The sequence below is a fragment of the Gobio gobio genome, assembly GCF_949357685.1.
Source record: "Gobio gobio genome assembly, chromosome: 15".
NCBI lineage: Eukaryota > Metazoa > Chordata > Actinopteri > Cypriniformes > Gobionidae > Gobio > Gobio gobio.
Window position 1 is genome coordinate 49,196,337 of NC_137108.1, and position 25,019 is coordinate 49,221,355.

At 36.2% G+C, this 25,019-nt stretch overlaps 1 protein-coding gene across 1 annotated transcript; it reads right to left on the reverse strand.

Moving 5' to 3' along the window:
- Positions 1 to 2,546: 2,546 nt before the first annotated feature.
- usf2l (upstream transcription factor 2, c-fos interacting-like) lies at positions 2,547 to 24,541 on the reverse strand (the record flags this gene model as incomplete). The annotated part of the gene is made up of 12 exons (XM_079838143.1): positions 2,547 to 3,594; positions 5,758 to 5,886; positions 5,972 to 6,066; positions 6,267 to 6,325; positions 12,060 to 12,098; positions 18,786 to 18,873; positions 19,273 to 19,423; positions 19,560 to 19,667; positions 23,599 to 23,675; positions 23,969 to 24,019; positions 24,254 to 24,299; positions 24,536 to 24,541. 12 exons carry the CDS (start codon positions 24,539 to 24,541, stop codon positions 3,505 to 3,507), a joined length of 939 nt encoding a protein of 312 aa, XP_079694269.1. The 3' UTR covers positions 2,547 to 3,504.
- Positions 24,542 to 25,019: the final 478 nt, after the last annotated feature.

A 25,019-nucleotide genomic window follows, 5' to 3' on the forward strand; every position in this document is an offset into this window, starting at 1 on the left:
CATGTGGAAAGGCAAACAGTTCTTAGAAGGCTCGTCAGTCGAACCAACTCCGAACTGGCACTAGCACTGGCTCAGAACTAGCACCCGGTTAATGAAGGTGGAAAAGGGGTATCAGAGCAGACTTATGACAGACTGGGCCGTCTGACCAATCAGAGCAGAGTAGACCAATCACAACAGACTGGGCCATCTGACCAATCAGAGCAGGCTCACGGAAAGGAGAGACTGAATCCTTTATTGATCCATTTCAGGCACTGTGAGGAAAGAGCTGATGCTGCAGAGTATAATGAGAAAATTTGTTTTTGACCTTGGATGCATGTAAACCTGTTGTAGGAGACACCAAAACAACATTAGGAACCTTTAAAATAGTATAATAGGAGCACTTTAAAGTAAAATAAATAAAAAAACATTTGGTACTTTACTCACCCTTGTCGTTCCAAACCTATGAGCTGTTATTGTCACAAAAGGAGAACTGAAGAATCTCCATCATGATCACAATAGTCTGTCAGGCTCCAAAAAGGACAAAAACACCAAAAATCACTGTGAAAATATTGATCATTTTCCAAGTCTTTTAAAGTTGTACGGCATATTTGCAGGAAGAATGGACATTTTTAAAATCAAATATGAAGCCTTTAAATGCATCAGATCAAGTCATCGGTTTGCACGTCTGAGCTGCGGTTAATGATAGGGATGGGCGTATCGATATGAAGTATCGATACTGATGTGAGCATCGAACTGTAACGATACTCAAATAATAATATCGATACTAAGGTGGGTTTTTTTTACCAGTAATTTTGTTCATTTAAAAATATTATTTAATGCATACAACAATACGAATAACCTATGTTACCCAAAAGTTGTGTAGTATAGGACTATTTTCCTGCTCATCTGAACCATGATCTGAACGCACGCAAATGCTGTAAGACAGAACCAGTCAATCACAGAGAGAGCGTTCGCTCACGGCTTACACCGTATTCAAACAGAGCTGCGTTTCCCAAAACTATCATAAGAGAAGGAATTGAAAATAATCAAAGATATTTGATATTTGAAATCCAACAAAGAACTTTGCTTTACTGTTGTCAACCCATTTGCTTATCAGACGGGCCATCTGGAAGACAAAAGACAGGTCTGTGGGCCACATGGGTCACATCTTTACAGTGGGGGAAGTTTGGTCTGATTGGTCAGTTTGAAAGAATACATTTGGTTTTAGTCACATGGTCAAGGAATAGATAAAAGAAGATTGGAACTATGGCTTTCTCTCTCTTTTTCTCTGGCTCTCTTACTCTCTGGCTCTTGAGGTCATTTGGGGCTCTCTCTCTCTCTCTCTCTCTCTCTATCCCTCAGGTAACATTTATTCATGCGGTGTACGATTAATGGTGTAAGTTTATCATCTCATACATCCATTTTTAAACTATTTTAAGCGTAACCATAACCAGATTTTGTCATTAAATCCTTTCTATTACGAATACTGTGCTAACTAGTTTTGATTTGGTATTGACTTTGAAGTGCTCCCTATTGCAATACAATAAAGTCACATTATAGCAACGTTTTCCCACATATTTTGCTATTGTAACTGCACTTATCTCCGTCGTTGGTATAAGTTGCAGTGGGTGGAAAAAGACAAGAAATGTACAGTTTTCTTCCATCTTTCTGATAACGTTTCTTTAGTCTTCTGGCAACCCTGCAGATTGAACCATCTGCAGGAGTCCACTCTTACATAAGAAACCATTGATGCTTTTGGAAACGCAGCTCTGAACAATGCTCATCAGAAGACAGAAAACATGTGTTTGAGTTATTTCACAATGAACAAATAGAAATTGTAGCCTACATAGTGCAATTACACTCTTTAAATGTAATGTTAAAAGTTGATATTGATAATGATTTATATGAACATTACACTCTAAAAAATGCCGGGTTAAAAATAACCCAAGTTGGGTTGAAAATGGACTAACCCAGCAATTGGGTTGTTTTAAGCAAACATTTAACCCAACCGTTGGGTTAAAACAGCCCAATTGCTGGGTTAGTCCATTTTCAACCCAACTTGGGTTATTTTTAACCCAGCATTTTTTAGAGTGTAGTTACAGAATAGAACATATCAGAATAAAAAGGTTGCATTTTATGGGTGCAATGTCCTGTCACTGGCAGTCCCTTATGAAAAAGAACCAGTAAAATGAACCAGTAAAAAAAAAAAAAGACTACAGTGACAGTGACCATAGTTCAACTAGTATTTGTAAATTTCCATGGATACCACCACAAGTAAACACTTGAACCATGAATAAACAAAAATATGGACTAATAAGTTGCAATTAAGGCATGTAAAATGTTAAAATACCTTTCAAATATGATGTTAAGTGGGTATCTTTAACCATTTTACTCTTCGTAATTTAAAAAATGTAATAATGAAAAAGTTCAGTTTAGAAGTATCGTATCGATATTGGTGATACTGGCCTTGAAAGTATCGGTATCGTATCGAAAACAAAATAAGTGGTATCGCCCATCCCTAGTTAATGAGTGAATCATGACATGGACCATGGAGAAAAATAACAGAACATTAGTCAAAGTAGTTTATATAAATATGACACAAAAAGTTCATCCAAGTAAGAACAAAGCAGCTGTTTGTACACTCTAAAAAATGCTAGGTTAAAAACAAACCAAGTTAGGTTGAAAATGGACTTACCCAGCAATTGGGTCATTTTAACCCAGCGGTTGGGTTACATTTTTGCTTAAAACAACCAAATTGCTGGGTAAGTCCATTTTCAACCCAACTTGGGTTGTTTTTAACCCAGCATTTTTTAGAGCGTAACATCATGTTATAACAGAATAGACTCTAACACACACTAACAAACATTCTCTCAGTCCTGAGACGTCCAGCGTTCAGCTACAAAGCAAACTCGATAGCTTTGTGAGCATTTTCTCATTTGCTTCATAGATTAGGTGATGTGTTCCACAGGCGATCCCAGATAAGGAGCTAATAATCCCAGACGGAGCTCATTTTCCAGCTTTCTCTTAGAGGGACTCGTACGTGCAGGTGCTTTTGTTTCCGATTTTAACACTAAATTTCGCCGGAACCGCTAATGACATTTCTTCACGGCTTCATTCATCCCGTAACGACCTTCCAGAACACCACAAAGCTGCAGATCTTTCTCCGGGAGAATTTTAAATGAAATGAGGCACTGAACAAACAACTAATACTTCAGGGGAAAGCGTGAAGACAAAAATTGGTATGCCAGAAAACTGGAAAATTAGCAAAAGGAAAGTGTCCTGTAAGGCAACTGTATTCCGCAGTTGAATAAAAAGCCTCTTTCAGGATCGTCGGGTCCTGGTGTCAGCCCTATTGAACACTTCTTGACCTCTGACCTTCACTGCAGCAAGCCGGGCTTCAGTCTCTCAGGCATCCAGCCGCTGAGAGACTCTTGACTCATTCGGCCCACTCCAGTGCCATGACATTCTCTGAAGGACTTGTGTCATCTGGAACGGCCAGAAGCTCTTTCCCAGAATGCCTGGCGCTCATTGTGCTGAAGCCGCTGTGAACATGTCAATGCCCTGATGCTCCAGCTGTGCTTGGAGAAGGCCGTTCTCGCTCTTGAGCTCCTCCAGCTGAAAACAACGACACAGAAGTTGATGTTGAGTAGAGGCAAATGTTTTGTATAATATTGACGGTAACATTGATGAACATTGATGAAGCAATACTCTTATTTTTCAATTTATGCATTCCTTGGCTGAAACCCATGACCTTGGCATTGCTGGTGCCATGCTCTACTGTTTGAGCTGCAGTATGAATATGAAACAAATACAATACAATACAATAAATAAAAAAGAATAGAATAAAAAAAGAGCAGAATAAGAACAGAATGGCATAGAATAACAAAATATTGGAAAAAATTATAATAAAATATAATAAAATTATTTAAACACAATACAATAAAATAGAATAGAATAAAATAATTTAATAGAATATAATAGAATAAAATAAATTAAATTAAATAGTGAAATCAAATAAATAAGATAAAATAGAATAAATAAAATATATTTTTTATATAAAATTAAAATAAAATAATACAATAAAATAAAATACAATAAATAAATAATTGAAATAGAATAGAATAAAATAAAATAAATAATAAAATAAAAAATAAAAAAATAAAATAGAATAGACTAGAATAAAATTAATAAAATGAAATAAAATAAAATAAAACAATTCAATTAAATAAAAAAAGAATACTACAAAAATACAATACATTAAATAAAATATGAAACAATAAAATAAAAGAATAGAATAAAAAAGAGCAGAATAAGAATAGAATGACATAGAATAACAAAATATAATAAAATTAATTAAATACAATAAAATAGAATACAATAAATACAATTAAATAATTAAATAAAATAAATAAAATAAAATAGAATACAATAAATAAAATGTAAATATATAAAATAGAATTAAAATAAAATAAAATAATGCAATGCAATAAAATACAACAAATAAATAATTGAAATAGAATAGAATAAAAAACAAAAAAAATTATAGAATAAAATAAATAAAAATACAATAAAATAAAAAATAAAATAGAATAGACTAGAATAAAATTAAATAAAATAAAACAATAAAATAAAATTAATTAAAAAAATACAATAATACAAAAATACAATACAATAAAATAAAAATAATAATAAAAAGAGCAGATTAAGAATAGAATTACATAGAATAACAAAATATAATATAATACATTAAATACAATACAATAAAATAGAATAGCATAGAAAAAAATAATTAAATATAATTAAATAAACTAAATACAATAAAATAGAATAGTAAAAATAAGATAAAATAGAATAGAATAAATACAATTAAAATATATAATATAATATAAAATTTAAATAAAATAATGCACTAAAATGCAACAAATAAATAATTGAAATAGAATAGAATAAAAAACAGAATAAGAATTGAATAGAATAAAATAGAACAAAATAAAATAATAGAATAAAATAAATTAAAATACAATAAAATACAAAATAAAATAATAAAATAGAATAGACTAGAATAAAATAAAATAAATAAAATGAAAAAATGCAATTCAATAAAATAAATATATAGCAGAATAACACAAAAAAGAATAAAATGATAACATTTAATTAAATGAAATACAATAAATAAAATAGAATAAAAAACAGAATACGAATAGAATAGAATAAAATAAAATAGAATAAAAAATAGCATAGAATAAAATAAAATAAAAACAATGAAATTATGAAATAATTTATAATAAATTATTATATAATAAAATAAATAAAAGAACATAAAATGAAATAAATAAAGATATTACATCCTTGTTTAATTTGACAGGTATGTTTTAGCAGCCTCTTCTGGTGCGGTTTAGCATGTACAGGCCAGTAATGGGTTCATTTATGATGTGATAGCCTCATAGGTCACTAATAAGCCCTTTCCAATGAAGGAGAGACTGAGGATGAAATGTGTGTGTGGTTCAGGTATACCATACGTCAGTGGCTCTTAATCCTGACCCTGGAGACCCTGCGCTGAGGAGACCAGGATTAAGAGCCACTGCCCTACGTCACAGGGACAAAACGTCCCAACAAAGATGCCAATATCCCAAATCCTTGTCCTTGCGGGGACATTTTTTTGATCCCCATGAGGAAAACAGCTTATAGGTATATAGAATAGAAATGTGATAACAGTCAAGGTCAATGACAATCACGACTAAAGCTCAAACACATGATGTGAAAGGCTTGGCGGCGTACCTGCTGTCTGAGCAGCTCATTGTCCATCTGCAGTCTCTCCACTCCTCTCAAACGCTCCTGCAGCCTCTGGTTGTGTTGCTTCAGCTCGCCAATGTAATCACACGCCTTTGACAGGATCCCACCTTTACTCTGGAGGAGCAGAAACACATGCCGTTTCAGGGCATCTATTGTACATAAGGTCAGACTGTCATTCAGGTGAAAGAGGTCAACTCACCGCTCCAGTCTTGGCCCCATCTACACCACAGTCTGGGAGGATTCTCGAGAGCGCCACGATCCAGTTGTTGATTTTGTCTCTCCGCCGCCTTTCAACTGCACATCAACAACAAGAAGGAGATCAGAGGAGAAATCTGGGCCCTATTGTCTAAAACAGCAGTCCGCGATCAGTCCATCGAGGCTCTACTGCCACCTGCAGGCGGATATACTGCACAGCAACACCTGCTGAGATGCTTCAGGCTCTGCTGCTTTGATTCAGAGTAAAGAGTCGCATTAGATTGAGAGAATGCTCTGACCTTCATTATGCTGTGCTCTTCTCCGCTCATCTCTGGGGGCGAGCGGACTGTCCATTTTCCTACAGTAACAATGGAGAAAATATTGCATTATTTCATATATTTCTTTGGTTTAGGATCTCAATAAAGGTGTTTTAAAGGCTTAACACACATACATACACACACACATTATATATACGTATGTGTGTGTGTGAGGGTGTGAGGGTGGGTGTGTGCGTGTGTATATATACATATTTGGTTGTGTGTGTCAGACTGTGTGTGTGTCAGTGTGAGTGTGTGTGTGTGAGTGTGTGTGAGTGTATGTGTGAGTGAGTGAGTGAATGTGTGTGTGTATATGTGTGTAGTATGTATGTATATATGCATATTATATATATACCTACTGTATATACATATTTAAGTGTGTGTGTGTGTGTTTGTGTGTGTGTGTTTATATATACATACACACACACACACACACACATTATATATACGTGTGTGTGTGTGTGTGTGTGTGTGTGTGTGTGTGTGTGTGTGTGTGTGTGTGTGTGTGTGTGTGTGTGTGTGTGTGTGTGTGTGTGTGTGTGTGTGTGTGTGTGTGTGTGTGTGTGTGTGTGTGTGTGTGTGTGTGTGTGTGGGCATGTTTTCGTGAAATATCAGGACACAAATGTGTATAATGACATGGGTATGACATAGGTATTACAAAAAGAGGGTGAAATATGAGGACGTTCCCCATGTCCTCACTTTTCAAAATGCTTATAAATCACACAGAACAAGTTTTTTTTCACAAAAAGTGAAATGCACAGTCTCCTGTGAGGGCTAGGTTTAGGGGCAGGGGCAGTGTAAGGGGATAGAAAATACGGTTTGTACGGTATAAAAACCATTACGCCTATGGAATGTCCTCACATTTCACAAAAACAAACATGTGTGTGTGTGTGTGTGTGTGTGTGTGTGTGTGTGTGTGTGTGTGTGTGTGTGTGTGTGTGTGTGTGTGTGTGTGTGTGTGTGTGTACGTATAAATAAGTAAATAAATACATGCATACTTAATTATAGAACAAACACTAAAAAAGACAAAAAATCAAATATAAAATAAAAAATAAATTAAATAAATTAATTTATATAATCTAATTAAATAAATGAAAAATATATAAATTAAATTAAATAAAAAAACTAATAAAATACATTTAAATAAAAAAAAATATATATATATATATTTTGTAATTTAAGACATGGCTGCATAAAAGCAATTTACTTAATTTTTAATTAAAACTGCTTTGGGACATTAATAATAATAAATAAATAAATAAATACAATCTGTTTAACAAATGTCTTATAAATAATAAAAAATATTTTTTTAATTTTTAAAAGCTACAGACAGGCTGGTCAATGCATATGTTTTTTTTAATTCCCATTACTTATATTTAATATTATTTAAAGTGTTAAATTCAGCAATGCTGTGTGGATCTCGTATGTGATTTAGTGAGTATGTCCAGGTCCGGATGGGAGTATCACTCTAAAAAAAAAGGCTTGTAATCATAGGGGAACCTTTTTTAGTGCTATATAGCACCAATTTTGGTGCTTCAGTGGTGCTTCAGAGGTGCTATATAGCACCTTAGTCAAAGAACCGGTGAAGAACCTCTGAAGAACCGCTGAAGAACCTCTGAAGAACCGCTGAAGAACCTCTGAAGAACCTCTGAAGAACCGCTGAAGAACCGCTGAAGAACCGCTGAAGAACCGCTGAAGAACCACTGAAGAACCTCTGAAGAACCGCTGAAGAACCGCTGAAGAACCACTGAAGAACCACTGAAGAACCGCTGAAGAACCTCTGAAGAACCGCTGAAGAACCTCTGAAGAACCTCTGAAGAACCGCTGAAGAACCGCTGAAGAACCGTTGAAGAACCACTGAAGCACCTCTGAAGAACCACTGAAGAACCACTGAAGAACCGCTGAAGAACCTCTGAAGAACCGCTGAAGAACCTCTGAAGAACCTCTGAAGAACCTCTGAAGAACCTCTGAAGAACCGCTGAAGAACCACTGAAGAACCTCTGAAGAACCGCTGAAGAACCACTGAAGAACCGCTGAAGAACCGCTGAAGAACCACTGAAGAACCTCTGAAGAACCACTGAAGAACCGCTGAAGAACCGCTGAAGAACCGCTGAAGAACCGGTGAAGAACCGGTGAAGAACCTCTGAAGAACCGCTGAAGAACCACTGAAGAACCGGTGAAGAACCGCTAAAGAACCACTGAAGAACCGCTGTAGAACCGCTGAAGAACCGCTGAAGAACCTCTGAAGAACCGCTGAAGAACCACTGAAGAACCGGTGAAGAACCGCTGAAGAACCGCTGAAGAACCACTGAAGATCCTCTGAAGAACCGCTGAAGAACCGCTGAAGAACCGCTGAAGAACCTCTGAAGAACCGCTGAAGAACCGCTGAAGAACCGCTGAAGCACCAAAATTGGTGCTATATAGCACTAAAAAAGGTTCCCCTATATGATTACGAGCCAAGAACCATTTTTGGTGCAATATAGAACCTTTTTTTTTTTTAGAGTGTAGAGGAAGCGGGGCCGAACCCTAACGCCGCATTCACACGGGGCTTCGGCGTCAACGCTTGACGGAGGGCGTGGCTGAAGCTTGGTGCCTGACGCGACCGTCATAGTGACAACAGCTAATCACATTACTTGCCGCTTGGACCACACAACACAAAAAAGCGCCTTTTTTGACAGCTAGTCTGTGAGACTATTTTGTGTATGAAAACTGATCACTTTAATATTTGATTCCTCATTTGGCTGGGGGATAGCTCTATTTGAACCATATGATATGATATGCTGCTGTCATTCAATGATAAACAGAGTACACGGACGGAATACAAGCATGATACATTCCAGATTCTCCAACCGTCTCTGCCACCTCCTTCCAGGCCTGGTCTCTCCAGTTTGTGTCCCGGTATGTAAATAATGATTGGTAGTAAAGGGTGATTACCCACCGCAATTATAGCTTTTCCTCCATTTTAGATCGTTCTTTACTCTTCATTCACTCTTCATTCACCGGTGTTTTAAACGAACGCGATTGGCTAGCGTCTGCTCTAGGATATTTGCATAGGGTGATCTGATTGGATGACGCCTGCGTTGGCGCTTGAAAAGTTGAGAAATCTTCAACTTTTGCCGCTTGCAACGCGAGTGAAGCGCCGCGACGGAACCCACAATTCAGTTCGGCAACGCATGACGTCACTCATTCAAAGTAAACGAGAAGCGTTGACGCCGACGCCCCGTGTGAATGCGGCGTAACCCTAATTCTAACCTGTCCTGGGGACCCCCGACCACAGCTCATCTAACACACCTGATTCAACTCATCAGCTCATTAGAAGAGACTGCAGGACTTGAATTGGGTGTGTCTGAGGAGGGAGACATGCAAACTGTGCAGTGGTGAAGAAGTGGTCTAAGAACCACAGCTGCTTCGCTCTGAGTAAGGCAAGCTCAGTCCCAGCTCAGTGCGGTCACAGCTAGTGTTGCTGTGGATCGGCAGATTTCTCCATAAGGTCTTTCTGCCCTTCGCCAGTGATCTCGAGGGAGTCTGGGCTGTGTTCATTAGCTTATAGATGGCAGCGCTGCAAACAGCTGCTGTCTGAGAACAGGCCCGACTTCAGCCTAATGACACAACTGCTCTCCGCGTGGATCTTCCCTCAGGTCCGCGGAATTAAGTCACGACTGCGTCTGTCACACCGCAGAAGAGAGAATACACAACACGGGGTAAGGGGACGCATCTCACAACACGGCATGAAGGAGGCGAGATGCTTTCTAATGCACACCAATGCAAAGTGAAGAACTGAAGGTGCTGCATTTACTCTACAGGAAGTGTGTTTCTCTGTCTGTTTAGATAAAAGCACTTTATACAGAGGAAGGGACTTCAGTATGCAAATGACTGAAGGCTGTGTTGAACTAAAGAACCATAACAGTGGTCAACTTAAAGGTGAAGTGTGTAAATTGATGTTTATTTCCGCTGGGGAAAACAAACCAATGGGTTTTTTAAATGGGTCACAGACACGTAGGCCCATCTATTCTAATTTCATTTCATTTTAATTTGACATCCTAATCTCGTCATTTAACGGATAATGATCGGTTGAAAAGCATCGGTTATCGTCTTCATACAATAAAATAATAACAGTATAATATAATGTAACATATAATAAAATAAATCAAAATAATGAAATAAAAAAAATAATGAAATAACAGAATAAAATAAAATAGAAGAAATAATAAAATAAAAATAACAGAATTATATAATGTAACATATAATAAAATAAATCAAAATAATGAAATAAAAAAATAATGAAATAACAGAATAAAATAAAATAGAAGAAATAATAAAATAAAAATAACAGAATTATATAATGTAACATATAATAAAATAAATAAAAATATTAAATAATGAAATAAAATAAAATAAAATTAAATAGAATTAAATTAAATAACAGAATATAATATCATATAATATAATTAGATAATAAAATAAAATACACTCTAAAAAAAAAAGGTTCTATATAGCACCAAAAATGGTTCTTGGCTCGTAATCATAGGGGAACCTTTTTTAGTGCTATATAGCACCAATTTTGGTGCTTCAGTGGTGCTTCAGTGGTTCTTCAGAGGTTCTTCAGCGGTTCTTCAGAGGTTCTTCACCGGTTCTTTGACTAAGGTGCTATATAGCACCTCTGAAGAACCGCTGAAGAACCACTGAAGCACCAAAATTGGTGCTATATAGCACTAAAAAAGGTTCCCCTATGATTACAAGCCTTTTTTTTTAGAGTGTAGAATAGAGGAAATAATAAAATAAAAATAACAGAATAATAGAATGTAACATATAATAAAATAAATCAAAATAAAGAAAGAAATTAAATAATGAAATAAAATAAAATATAATTAAATTAAATACCAGAATATAATATCATATAATAAAATAAAATGGAATAGAGGAAATAATAAAATAAATATAACAGAATAATATAATGTAACATAATAAAATGAATCAAAATAAAGAAAGAAATTATATAATGACATGAAATAAAAGAATAAAATAAAATAGAATAAAGAAAAAAAGAATAAAATAAAATAAAATAGAACAAATAAAATGAAATAGAATAGAATAAATGATAAAATAAAATAACAGAATAATATAATGTAACATAAAATAAATCAAAATAAAGAAAGAAATTAAATAATGAAATGAAATAATACGATAAAAGAATAGAATTAAATAACAATAATAAAATAGAATAGAATAAATAATTCTATAATAAAATAAAACAAATAAAATGGAATCAAATAAAATAAATCAAAATAAAGAAAGAAATTAAATAATGAAATGAAATGAAATAATACAATAGAATAGAAGAAATAATAAAATAACAGAATAATATAATGTATCATAAAATAAAATAATAAAATAGAATTAAATAAAAATAATAAAATAAAATAGAATAAATAGAATAAATAAAATAAAACAATAAAATAAAATATATTATATCCTTGTTTAATTTGACAAGTAAATAATTTAAATGAAGAAAATGCTCTCATTACAATTCCCCACCAGATTTTCTATGCTTCATGCTAACTCAAAAACTTGTGTACACGAGCTGAAACCTGACGTGAGATTAGATCATACCCAAGTTTTGCATGGAAATGACTATACGTCCAAATTTCTGACGTACATTCGTTTCATAAATGAGGGCCATTAGGTGTTAATTTCGTGGCACAGAAATGACTTAGAGACAGTTTTGTGTTTCTTTGGGTTTACTTTGGCTCAAGGGGATGTAAAAGTTCTTCTCACCAGTTAAAACCTTCATGCTGTTGTGTGTTGAGTTCATCTCTGCAGGAAAGGGCACATTTATTTTAGACATCTCAAAAAACCATGCTTTGAAGACATAATGAATGACATTACAGAACCGTTTGATTGGAGGGTTACCATCTTTGCAGAAAAGGAAATCTGACTGATATCTACATAAACAGAAAAATCTTTCAAGAAATATACTGGAATGGCATGCAACCTACAATTTATGTAGTATTTATACTGTGCATATGATGCGAAAATGGTTTGTATGCATGGAAAATCGAAATAACATACTATTTGTCAAAATCTGGGGAAAAAACATCATTTCTGACTATATTTGACCACACTTTTTACACAAAATGTGATGATAAACTAATAAAAATGAAAAAAAAAGCACACAGCTAAAACTAATTTATTAGCAAATACTATAAATAATGCTAAAATAGCACTGGTGTATCTGTGTGATCAGCATTTCATTCTGCATGCAACACACACTCTCTAACTACAGTGGCTTTTATCCCAGGAACTAATAACCTGAGGGATTTGAGATTCTAATGGAAGAAAGAAAGATTAGGACTCTTGTGCAATTCATTACGCGTGAGCTGCAAAAGCTGTATGTGTCCAAAAGTCGGAAATAAACTGAAACAAACACCCCGACACGTGATTCGTCAGCAGGATATTTCTACTGAGCCTATTGTGGAGGATGAGAATGTTGCAACCGCATAAACGCGTGAGCGTCACCCATTTTCACAACAGTACCTTCAAAAAGGAAGCACAACAAACCATGCTCTCCCATGAATTATGACTGAATCTGAGCGCATGATCCTGTCAAAAACCACAATCGTGACAAACAGCCCTGTTTTTATATGGAGCGGGATCCCAAGGTCAAATGGAGAGCAAGGCACAAAGAACCTGCAGACAATCACTTCCTGGGTAAATCCCATCCCAAATTCAAAACGCAGACCCCTGACGCTGTATTATTTGACCTATAAAATGTGTAAATGTGTCTCATTCAATACTAATGAATGTTACGGGTTAGGCTTTAAAGGGATAGTTCGCCCAAAAATGTAAATCCTGTTATTAATTCCTCGCCCTCATGTCGTTACAAAGACCTTCGTTCATCTTCATAACACGAATGAAGATCTTTCTGATGAAATCCGAGAGCTCTCTGACCCTCCATAGACTGCCATTTAAAAGGTGCACAATGTAACTTTTCCGTCCGCTAGAAGTCGATGGAAAACAAAGGCGTAGTTTGATGACGCCAAGTTTGAGCTCAGACTCTTGGGACATGTGGTCTTCACCTCACAACCAGTGGGAAAGAATCGGGATAGGACTCGGGCAGAAATCATGTTGCTGTTATTACTCTCTGGCAAAGTTATTTTATGATGATTGAAATCGCGAAATGGCCATAAACAATTATTGTAATAAATTGCAAAACGTTTTCTAATATATGCACGGATTGATTCTGACAGCGCTGCACGAGCTCGCGCCATCAGCTGGACGCTATTCGCTTGTTAGTCAGGGTTCAAAGTCCAAAGTGCGGAAAAATCGGCGCTAAAACTTACTCGTCAGTTGCCCGGTAAACTTTTTATGAATGGATGGATTTGAGAATGCGCTATACTGTATAGTTTAGTGCGAATATATTGTCTGACGTGCTGCATGTTCTGGACAGAGTAAACAGCATTGCTTCCAGTTTCTCCCTTGAAATTATAAGTTGTGTAGCCTACATTTTGGAAGTTTTGATTTAGAAAATAAAAAGGTTCTTTCTACACCATCGAATGGAATACAAAAAATAAAATTGTATTTAAAAGCTCTGTTTGAATAAAATCAACATTTCTTGTTTTTAAAATAAGTCTCTTCTGCTCACCAAGGCTGCATTTATTTGATTAAAAATACAGTAAAAACAGAAATATTGTGAAATAATATTATAATGTAAAACAGCTGTTTTCTATGTGAATATATAGTAAAGCGTAATTTATTCCTGTGATCAAAGCTGAATTTATCAACATTACTCCAGTCTTCAGTGTCACATGATCCTTCACAAATCATTCTATGATGATTTGATGCTCAACAAACATCTATGATTATCAGTGTTGAACAACTGATTTTTTTTTTTTAAAGCTTTCTATTTCAGAGAAATGCTGTTCTTTTGAACTTTCTATTCATCAAAGAATCCTGGGGAAAAGTGAGCATATTCATAAGAGACTACTTAAAAAAAAAGTACATATCCAAGTGTGAACTGTAGTACTGTAAGACTTACTGTAAGACTTTGAATATTAACGCCTGATCACTCTTTTGGGTTTGCTACTGTTACAATTAAAAACTGTATAAGGGTAAAAACATAACAGGCAGACATGATATACTGTAAGCAACACAGCTACAACTAATACAATTTATACTGGGTGTGCGAATTATCAAAAATTGACAATAGTCAATCGTATTGGTGGCACAGAGGGGCCCAAAAATAAAATTCTGCTTAGGGCCCCATAAGGGCTTGGGCCGGCCCTGGTTGGAAACATTTGGGATATTGTAAGTACTCAACTGAACAAAATATATAACACTGGCCTAGTGGTTTTTGGATATTTTACTGAAAAAAATGTTACATAGTGCACCTTTAATGAACACTTTCAAGGTCCAGAAAGGTAGGAAAGACATCGTTAAAATAGTCCATGTAACTCCAGTGGTTCAGCCTTAATGTTATGAAGCAACGAGAATACATTTTGTGCGAAAAAAAACAAACAAAAATAACGACTTTATTCAACAATTTCTTCTTCTAGCCTGCACTGTTGACGTGGTGTAAAGCCCCGTTCACACCGCCAGCAACAAAACAACATGATCCCATTAATTTCAATGAAGCGTGGACAACTTCCGACGACAAGAGCGACAGTGACCGTTCGCGGCAGAATGTAGGCGTGTCAAGACAAAAATTCAGAAATTGTAACTTTATGCAAATAAAAACCGAATTTTGTAAGCGACAACCAATAGGAGTAGACAGACTGTGAAGCTCACGCCACCGTCTCGAGTGCAGGCAAGACAGGACAGAGTTCCTGAGCGATTTCACTGTTTTATACGATTTGACTGTAACCACATGGGTATAATAAAATGATGTGTGGAAAAGAAACTGACGGCAGTCTTGTGTTTGATATATACATTGATAGTTTGTGTTGTTAATTATATGATTGTAACAAAGTTCGTAGTTATGGTAAGGAGGCGGGAACCGGCGAACGTTCAACACTTTAATAAATAAATAAATTCAAACTGAAACGACTTCCGTTTTTTTTTAAAGTCGGCATTTATGTGATGAAAGTCGAGTCGACGTCGACTAGTCACTGCCAGTGTCTCTCTAATAGTGAAGCTGTGAGTTTTAGTTACTAAGAAATATATGCTATAACTTGGTAGAGAGATGTGGCCTTCCATTTGCCTCATCTTCTAAGAGCGCAAGATCAGCCATTGTGCGTCATTACGCATTGTGATGGGGCATTTTATTTCCATCCATTTAATTGCATCTGACAAGCTACACAGGGGCGTCGCACCCGTGGGGGATGTGGGTGTTTTAACACCCACACTTTTCCCGGTGAGAGGGTTCAACACCCACACTTTTTCTGCAGTTTGCCCGCAGTTTTGTACAAACGCTTTAGGGATGCCACAATTATCATTATACTATTAAACCGTTCGGTACGGCATTCACGGTTCAATACGCGTTTGTGAATTGCGTTGTTTTGTTTTTGCAGTGTGCCTGTGAGTCTACGCGCTGATATGAGCAAATATTCAATCACTATACACAGTGCTAGACACGCTTGCAATGCTGGTGTCAGAGTTATACTCACAGAAAACTATAGTTATTAACAATCACGAAAGTTCATTATTTGCATGCGTTTTAAGGCCTTGCCGGTTATTCGCGTGCTTACCGTTTTAACGCGCAGAGCGCACGCACTAAACGCCTGTCAAACACGTGATTACTTATTCCTTAAAGGGACAGTTCACCTCTAAAATTCTGTCATTATTTAATCATCTAATGTTGTTCAAACCTGTATTCATTTCTTCTGTTGAACACAGACAGTTGATGGTAGCCATTGACTATATTATTATTTCCTACAATGGGGACTTTAATGTTAATAAAACTACAAAATACATAGAAAAGCACTCTCTGTTCTTGACTGAAAAACTTTAATACAGTAGCTTTAATAAGAATCAATGTATATTTTATAGTGAAGTCTATGTAGTGTTTTATTTTTAGGCTACATTTATTCATTAAATCATACTTCATACTTAAATGCTGCCGTACAGCTTTAAGATGCCAGTGTATATCTTTATATATATTTATTTTATATTATACACTAGGAATGTGTACAAGGTTTTTTTTAAGTAAAGTTTTAAGTTTAAGTACGGTTTTTCAAGTCTTTTAAGCAAAATTTCCTTAACCTCTTTCTGTTCCCGTTGCCTAAGAATAGAATAGCAAAAAACTGATGTGACTAGGCATCAGAACCCAACCGAACACTGAGAACACCGAAAACAGAGGTATGTATAATATTGATATTATAAATCGTGTATGTTATACCTTTTGTACCCTTCTGTCATTGTATTCATCATTTTTATTGTTAACAAACAAACCACATCCATCCCCCACACTTTTGAAAAGCTTGCTACACCTCTGAAGCTACAGATGTCGGTTATAATCTACGTGGAAATGGGAAATAGTTCAGTGCAAATGTAATTTGTTGCAGCTTTCTGAATGGTTGAGACATACGTCATACGTTATTTTATCAAAAATAAAACAAACTAAGGGCATATGCATGAATACCATGATTCCGTAGCTGATGAATACATTTTTACAATGAAAATAACTTTCCCCAGTGGACAATTAATACATCTATCTATCTATTTATCTATCTATCTATATATCTCCCTAATTATCTATCTGTCTGTCTATCTAATTGCATCTATATCTGCTCCACCAGACAGACACATTGATGAGAATATCAGTTTTGTCCATTATTTCGTTCTGTTTACCATATTATTTATGAGAGACAGTATTGCCATTTCTTTTACACAACGGTCTACAGTTTCACACTTTCACGTGTTTCTTCCATCTGCCGGCGGTGTCGCCATTTCTCATTTCACCCGTTTTTGTGCGGACCGCACAAGGACCGCACATTTTCCCGTCAAGTTTGCTTTTTATAAATACCAATTATTGCGTAGAGAGCGGTGTACGCCTTCTTTTGTGCGTACGCAACGTTTATAAATGAGGCCCCAGGCCTGGTCCTCTCTCGTCCTACGCTGTCGTCGCTCCTCCTTTTATGCGTCTGAGCTCCTCCGTGAGACACGAGACCGGTGTGGCGCGCAGCTGGCACTCATTATCGCTCACGCCACCGGCCTTGCCCCGTTCTCACGGTCCCTCGCCCTCGCTGCTTGACACAAAGATGCACTGAGCAGTTTAGCACTGCTGCAGTTCACTTTACCCTGCATTGTGTTGATTATTCGGAACAAGAAAATTGATTACTTGTCAAATTCGACAATTTTGACAGTATGAGTGAGTTTAATTTGTTGATAAATTGATTGTTAGCACTGCTATGGTTTATATCACAACACTCTCCAAAAACAGAATTTTGCTTTTAATTCTTTTAAACCTAATTCCTAGTCAAATTAGAACTGGACGCGCGTATAAATCGAGCATTTGTAGCGAAATAGACGCACGTTCAAGGCGCTCCAGGAGAAATATGTCATAAAACACCACTGCCTCTTTTCATTTTCATTAAAAATATATATTAAACATTAATAGCCACACAAATGTGGTCCAGGCAAATCCTACATTATCTTCACTGCATGTATATTTAAATATCCTAAAAAAATTAAGTTATGAAACTTCTCTTTGCCCTCAGTCAAAACGATTTGGCAGACAACAAATTATAGATTCATGACACCAAAGATCGGCCGTTAGATCCACACAAGACGAACCACTACAGGACATCAGAGCAGCGGCAGACGGCAGAAGGACTGGCCGAGGAAAGGCTGCTCTCGCCGGGGTTAATGAGTGCTGAGCGCACGGTGATCGCCTGGACTCACAACTTTTTAAATAGGCGCTCTCTTTATAAATAAACCAAAGATTTGAGCTTTAAACATCTACATTCTCACCTGAAAAAGTCTTAAAACTACATTTTGTGACACAATAGTAGTATTTTTAAATTATGCAGGGTTTCTCATCACGTCACTTTACCACGTGACAGCAGCGAGCAGGCTCCTGATTGGTTAACGCGGCGCGAATTGACGCCAAAGTTCACATTTTTCAACTCGGGCGTCAGATGCGAATTTGCTTCAAATGCGTGCACAAAATGCACCACTCGCGCGTATCACACAAGACGTTTGTTTTTTCTGCACAAAAAGTATTCTCGTCACTTCAAAAGATTAAGGTTGAACCACTGGAGTCACATGGACGATTTTAACAATAATTTGTCTACGGAGGGTCAGAGAGCTCTCAGATTTCATCAGAAAGATCTTCATTTGTGTTCTGAAGATGAATAAAAGGTCTTACGGGTTTGTCACGAAATGAGGGCGAGGAATTTTTGGGTGAACTATCTCTTTAATGGACACCTGTGCAATGCTGTCAGTCGGCAGTAAATACAATTTAAGATTTTTGTAGACTGAGGGACGATCTTCTGTGGTAAACTGACACCAAGATACAGAGCCTAAAAACATAACACCTGTTTTGTGCCACTCTTTTGTACTTACACAGTGTACGTGTGTGTGTGTGGAGCTATAGTCCGCTGAGAGGCAGAATGCAGAGCATCTGAAGGAGTCATCATCACGTAGAACTGACCTAAGCGAGAGAGACGACAGATTAAATATAGACAGATTACCTGAATTCAAATCCATTTTAAATTTATGTAAGGGATAATCCACGGATAGCTGTGAATTAAGCGATTTTAATGCACAATGGGGAGGCAAAGACTCTTGAGGACCAGAGAGCATGAACTGCGTTCAAAGGCGTTGTGAAATGCATAAAAGCACACCTTACTCTGAAAGTTAACATATCAACCATATTACTTGGTAGAATAATTGTCCATTCTGATCATTAATAGAACCATTCCTCCACTTTCCATGGTTTTTGAGCACTTCCTCTAACTGAAGAACGATCAGCTGCTCCATCTATTGAAGGGTGTTGCATGTGATTCTATATATGAGTGTGTGTGGCGACTGATCTAAAACGTGTACGTACCTGCCGTGTGTGTGAACGTGTGTTCAGCTGCTGTCTGCACGGACATGGCCGTGGCAGTTCCCTCGCTCACAGAGGATGCTGGGAAATATACACATTGTGCCTCCTCTCTGCCATCTCCGCCTCCATTACTGAAAGAGTTTTGAATTACTGTCTGGGAGAAAACAGCCGTAAAACATTTTCACAGTGCATAAAGCTTTGTCATGTTCTGCTGTGCGTTGAATGAGACTCATGTTGGACCCCGTGACATAATGAAGTACGAGCTGGTTACAAAAGTGTTGATTCCATACCTGCTGGGATCCAGCGAGGCTGGCTGAGGAAACCACATTAACCGGCCCTCCGACTTGACCTCTACCCGCCAGTCGCTGATCTGAGACAGGAATGACTCGGTATGTCACCTGAGGAGGACAGAGACAGAGGTGCCCTATTTTAATGATCTGAGCGAATTATCTAAAGCGCAGGTGCACTTAGAGCGTGTCCGAATCCACTTAGTTTAACGGTGGAAAGTTTAACTGCTAGTTTAACGGCGGAAAAAATGGTCGGCGTGCCCGGCACATGGTCCAAAAGGGTTGTCCCTAGTCTCATCTCCCATTCCCTTTAAAAGCCAGTTGTGCTCGCGTCATGGCGGAGTCACTATTTACATGGAGGAAAGACTGAACGCTTCTCCAGAGAGGAATCCTTTTATTTTTAATATTTGGCATGTGTGTGTTCTGCTTTGTCCCTGTGTGTGTAACAAGCAGAGTGTACACGTGTTGTGCACCCGCCTATAGGCGCATATTACTAACACACCCTTTAAATAACACAAAAAATACTGCACTATTGACTTTAGACCAGGTTTTTGTTTGCAATGCGCCAACAATGCTCCTGAACACACCTGGATTTCAGACCAGACGCCCATGGGTGAACAGATGGCACAGGTAAATTTGCTATTTAAACAACGTGACTTTGAACGTGGAAATGAGAACTGCGTTGGGATGAAACTATCAAAAAACACTTGCATCTCGCCTGTCAAATATGGGTTGAATATGGACAAACCTAACAGTTGGGTTAGATTTTTCTATAAAAATTTTTACTTTAAAATTAATATTTCAAATTTTTTTTTTATAAAAAAAAAAAAAAAATTAACCCAACAGTTGGGTTTGTCCATATTTTACCCAAATTTGGGTTGAAACAACCCAGCATTTATTTAGAGTGAGAGGTTTTCACAAAACGTTAATTGCTGCAGTCAATGTTTAATTAATTATAATGAATAATTTTTAAAAAATACAGGTTGAATGAATGATTCAATGACTCACTCAAAAAGACTTCAATTGTTTCATTACAAGATGAATCAGTGTTTTGAACAAATCTCTTGAATGAATGATTCAATGACTCACTCAAAAATAATTCAATTGTTTCATTTCTAAATGAATCAGTGTTTTTGAACAAATCTTTTGAATTAATGATTCAATGTCTCACTCATAAAGACTTCAATTGTTTAATTACTGAATGAATCTGCGTTTTTGAACGAATCTCTTGAATGGATGATTCAATGACTCACTCATAAAGACCTCACTTTTTTCATTACTGGATGAATCAGTGTTTTTGAACGAATCTCTTGAATGAATGATTCAATGACTCACTCATAAACTCTTTAATTGTTTCATTACTGGATTAATCAGTATTAATTAATTAATCACTTGAATGAATGATTCAATGACTCACTCATAAAGACTTCAATTGTTTCATTACTGGATGAATCAGTGTTTTTCAACAAATCTCTTGAATGAATGATTCAATGACTCACTCATAAAGACTTCAATTGTTTTATTACTGGATGAATCAGTGTTTTTGAACGAATCTATAGAATTAATGATTCAATGACTCACTCAAAGACTTCAATTGTTTCATTACTGGATGAATCAGTGTTTTTGAACGAATCTATTGAATGAATGATTCAATGACTCACTCATAAAGACTTCAATTGTTTCATTACAGGATGAATCAGTGTTTTTGAACGAATCTCTTGAATGAATAATTCAATGACTCACTCATAAAGAGTTCAATTGTTTCTTTACTGGACGAATCAGTATTATTTAATGAATCTCTTGAATGAATAATTTAATGACTCACTCATAAAGATTTCAATTGTTTTATTACTGGATGAATCCGCGTTTTTGAACGAATCTCTTGAATGAATGATTCAATGACTCGCTCATAAAGACTTCAATTGTTTCATTATTGGATGAATCCGCGTTTTTTGAATGAATCTCTTGAATGAATGATTCAATGACTCGCTCAAAAAGATTTCAATTGTTTCATTACAGGATGAATCCGCGTTTTTGAATGAATCTCTTGAATGAATGATTCAATTAATCACTCATAAAGACTTCAGTTGTTTCTTTACAGGAAGAATCAGTATTATTTAATGAATCTCTTGAATGAATGATTCAATGACTCACTCATAAAGACTTCAATTGTTTCATTACTGGATGAATCTGCGTTTTGAAAAAATCTATTGAACGAATGATTCAATGACTCACTCATAAATACTTCAATTGTTTCATTACTGGATGAATCAGCGTTTTTGAACGAATCTCTTGAATGAATGACAAATATGTTTTTTAACAGTATCTTGTCGCCACCTACTGTTGTCACGGTGTAATCGATATAATCATTATTTGAAGCCCCATGTTACTTTATTTTGATCACTTCCGTAGACATCAGTGTTTATATCCCAACTCTAAACTTCTATCCCAGTCGTGTGGGTGTTTAAATCGAGATCGCCATCTTTTAACGATTAATCGTGCAGCTCTACACTCTAAAAAAAAAGTCTCATAATCATAAGGGAACCTTTTTTAGTGCTATATAGCACCAATTTTGGTGCTTCAGTGGTTCTTCAGAGGTGCTATATAGCACCTTAGTCAAAGAACCGGTGAAGAACCTCTGAAGAACCGCTGAAGCACCAAAAATGGTGCTATATAGCACTAAAAAAGGTTCCCCTATGATTACAAGCCAAGAACTATTTTTGGTGCCATATAGAACCTTTTTTTTTTTAGAGTATACTACACACAGACTAAACACTTTTTTAGCGCTCGCAAAGTAGAGAGTATGCGATTTCTGACACAGCCAGATACATTTACTAGAGTTGATTAAAATATAGATTATTATTCAACATTGATTCATAATATGCCTTTTTTCAGTGGATGTGTGGGTTATTTTTAGCACCATTTCTATGACTTTTGCTCTATTTTCCAGATGTTTTTAGGTCTTCCATGACTGTAGGACTAAAAAACAAGCATCTAAGCAACAAATGTGGTGTGGCCATGATTATACCGCAAGATGTGATGTAATGTGGTTAATATTTTTGTGATAAACTACCATTAAAATATGTGGGGTAGGTAAGACACTGATAAAGAATTCAATTAGTTGCAATGGCAACTTTCAAATTTTTGGTTATTTTTATTTTTGTATGTTTTAGATATATAAAAAAGATATCATCACATTCATCTACTAATATAAGGAACAAGCATTCAAATGACAAACATTGTTAAAATGATACTTTAGCTGATATTGCAACATCTCGACATCCAAAACAAGAGAGTCTGCTACTTTTTGTCGACCTAAAATGCAGGGAAAATGTATAAAGTGTTCATGGGAAAGCGTCCAGCGTCTCCTGTCTGAATTCTCCATTCATCCGTGTAATAATCATCCCTCCAGTCCATGCAGAGAGCTGTGCATGATCTAATTTAAAGGTCTAGAACGACACAGTTGTTCACTGAAAGAATACACATTTGTAAATGCCCCTTAAGAGCAACACCCCCCCCCACCCCACCCCACCGCTTCCCCAAAATCATGTCATGTGACCTGCCTTGTGACTGACATGTGACACAGGCCCAGTGCCAATCCCAGTGAGAGATTAGAATCACATGACTGCCGGTGCAAATAGGAGAAACTCAAGAAAACGATAATAAAGTTTATTTTACCTTATATTCTCATTACCGTAATGCACTTTTCTTTTGTTATTCCCGTTATTCTCAATGGTTGTCCTCGTTATTTTAGAGGGGAAAAAATACTTTAATACATTCAGTATTTTTAACGTTGTTTAATCAGCATAAATTAAATACTACCACCATTTTGCATTAAAGTAATGAAAAAATTATTCGTCTTTCATTTACTGAAATATAACTTTTGGCCATTTTGGGGTAAAACCAGGCTGAGTTTATGAGTTTCCCATTAAGAGAGACAAAATGCGATGACCTATGTCACACAGATCATCGGTTTAATCTTCCTCTCAAAACGCTTGGCTCTAATATTAACAATAAAGTATTGATCTATGATGACACTCACCTGTCCTCCAGTGTTTTCTGTGTGAAACTGAAGGTGAATGTTGCCATCCACAGGACGAGGACCAGCGACTTCCACACCTACAACAACAAAACACAGCACACATGATTTAATACAGTTCATAGACATCGAAATCATTTGAGGATATATTATTTATAGTACTAATAAGTAATCTAAAAATGTATATGTCAAAACAACGTATGACAGCACATCATACTGCTAAATCTTATGTCAACTAACCCGGAACTAAAGCAAATATCTTGGGAATTAAGTAGAACATAACCGTGACAAATAAAGCATGCATCATGGAACAAATGTCTTGATCAGTTACAAGAAGCATCATGTGATGAACACAACTTAATGACAGACGTACCTTCAGCTATTTGTACAACCGTCCTGATATTTGTGACTGCAGATCTTGTTCCTGTGACACATTAAAGTACACAAAGCTTTTTTTTTACAATCACATACTGTAGTTTAACTTCTCAGATGTTGGTCTCTATATATAAATACAAAACTATGGAGCAGCAGGACAGTGTGTATCCCCAATTGCAGAAGATGCACAGTCAAATTGCATTATTAAAAATGTAACTTACAGTGGCGCGTGTGTGTGTGTGTGTGTGTGTGTGTGTGAGCTGCTGGCAGTGTAGAGCATTACCTGTGTGAAGAGTGTGAGCTGCAGCTGATCCATCAGAGCTCTGACTCTCTCACAGCTGATCACGGGAACAAACACTCCAGTCATGTGAGATTCTTCTTCTTTCTCTTCTGAGGCCTAATGGCAGCATTACTGCCACCAACTGGAGGGTGCGAATAAAATATTATAATATTTATATATACATACACACATTTATATATACACACATTACACTAGATTTAGTCTCTTCTACTCATTAAAGGATTAGTTCACTTTTGAATAAACTTTTTCTGATAATTTACTCACCCCCATGTCATCCAAGATGTCCATGTCTTTCTTTCTGCAGTCGAAAAGAAATTAACGAAAACATTCCAGGATTGTTCTCCATATAATGGACTTCAATGGGCTCCAAACGGTTCAAGGTCCAAATGACAGTTTCAGTGCAGCTTCAAAGGGCTTTAATGACGATGAATAAGGGTCTTATCTAGCCAAAAAAATTATAATAAAAAAGTTCTGTGATGCGTGTTCGTGATGTCACATAATACGCAATTAAGTTGAAAAGGTCACGCTTGACGTAGGCGGAAGTACCGAGTCAGTGTTTACAAATGTGCGGAAGGAGGACCATACACACATATTCAAATGTCTTTGTGTCAGTTTATTGTTTAAAATGCCCATTTCGTGTGCGTATCCTGGGTGTTTTAATATTAGAAATTTGTTGTCAGGACAGAAATTTGTGACTTTTCATAGATTTCTTTAACACAATCCTGAGCGATTGAAACTGGTTGCTCGC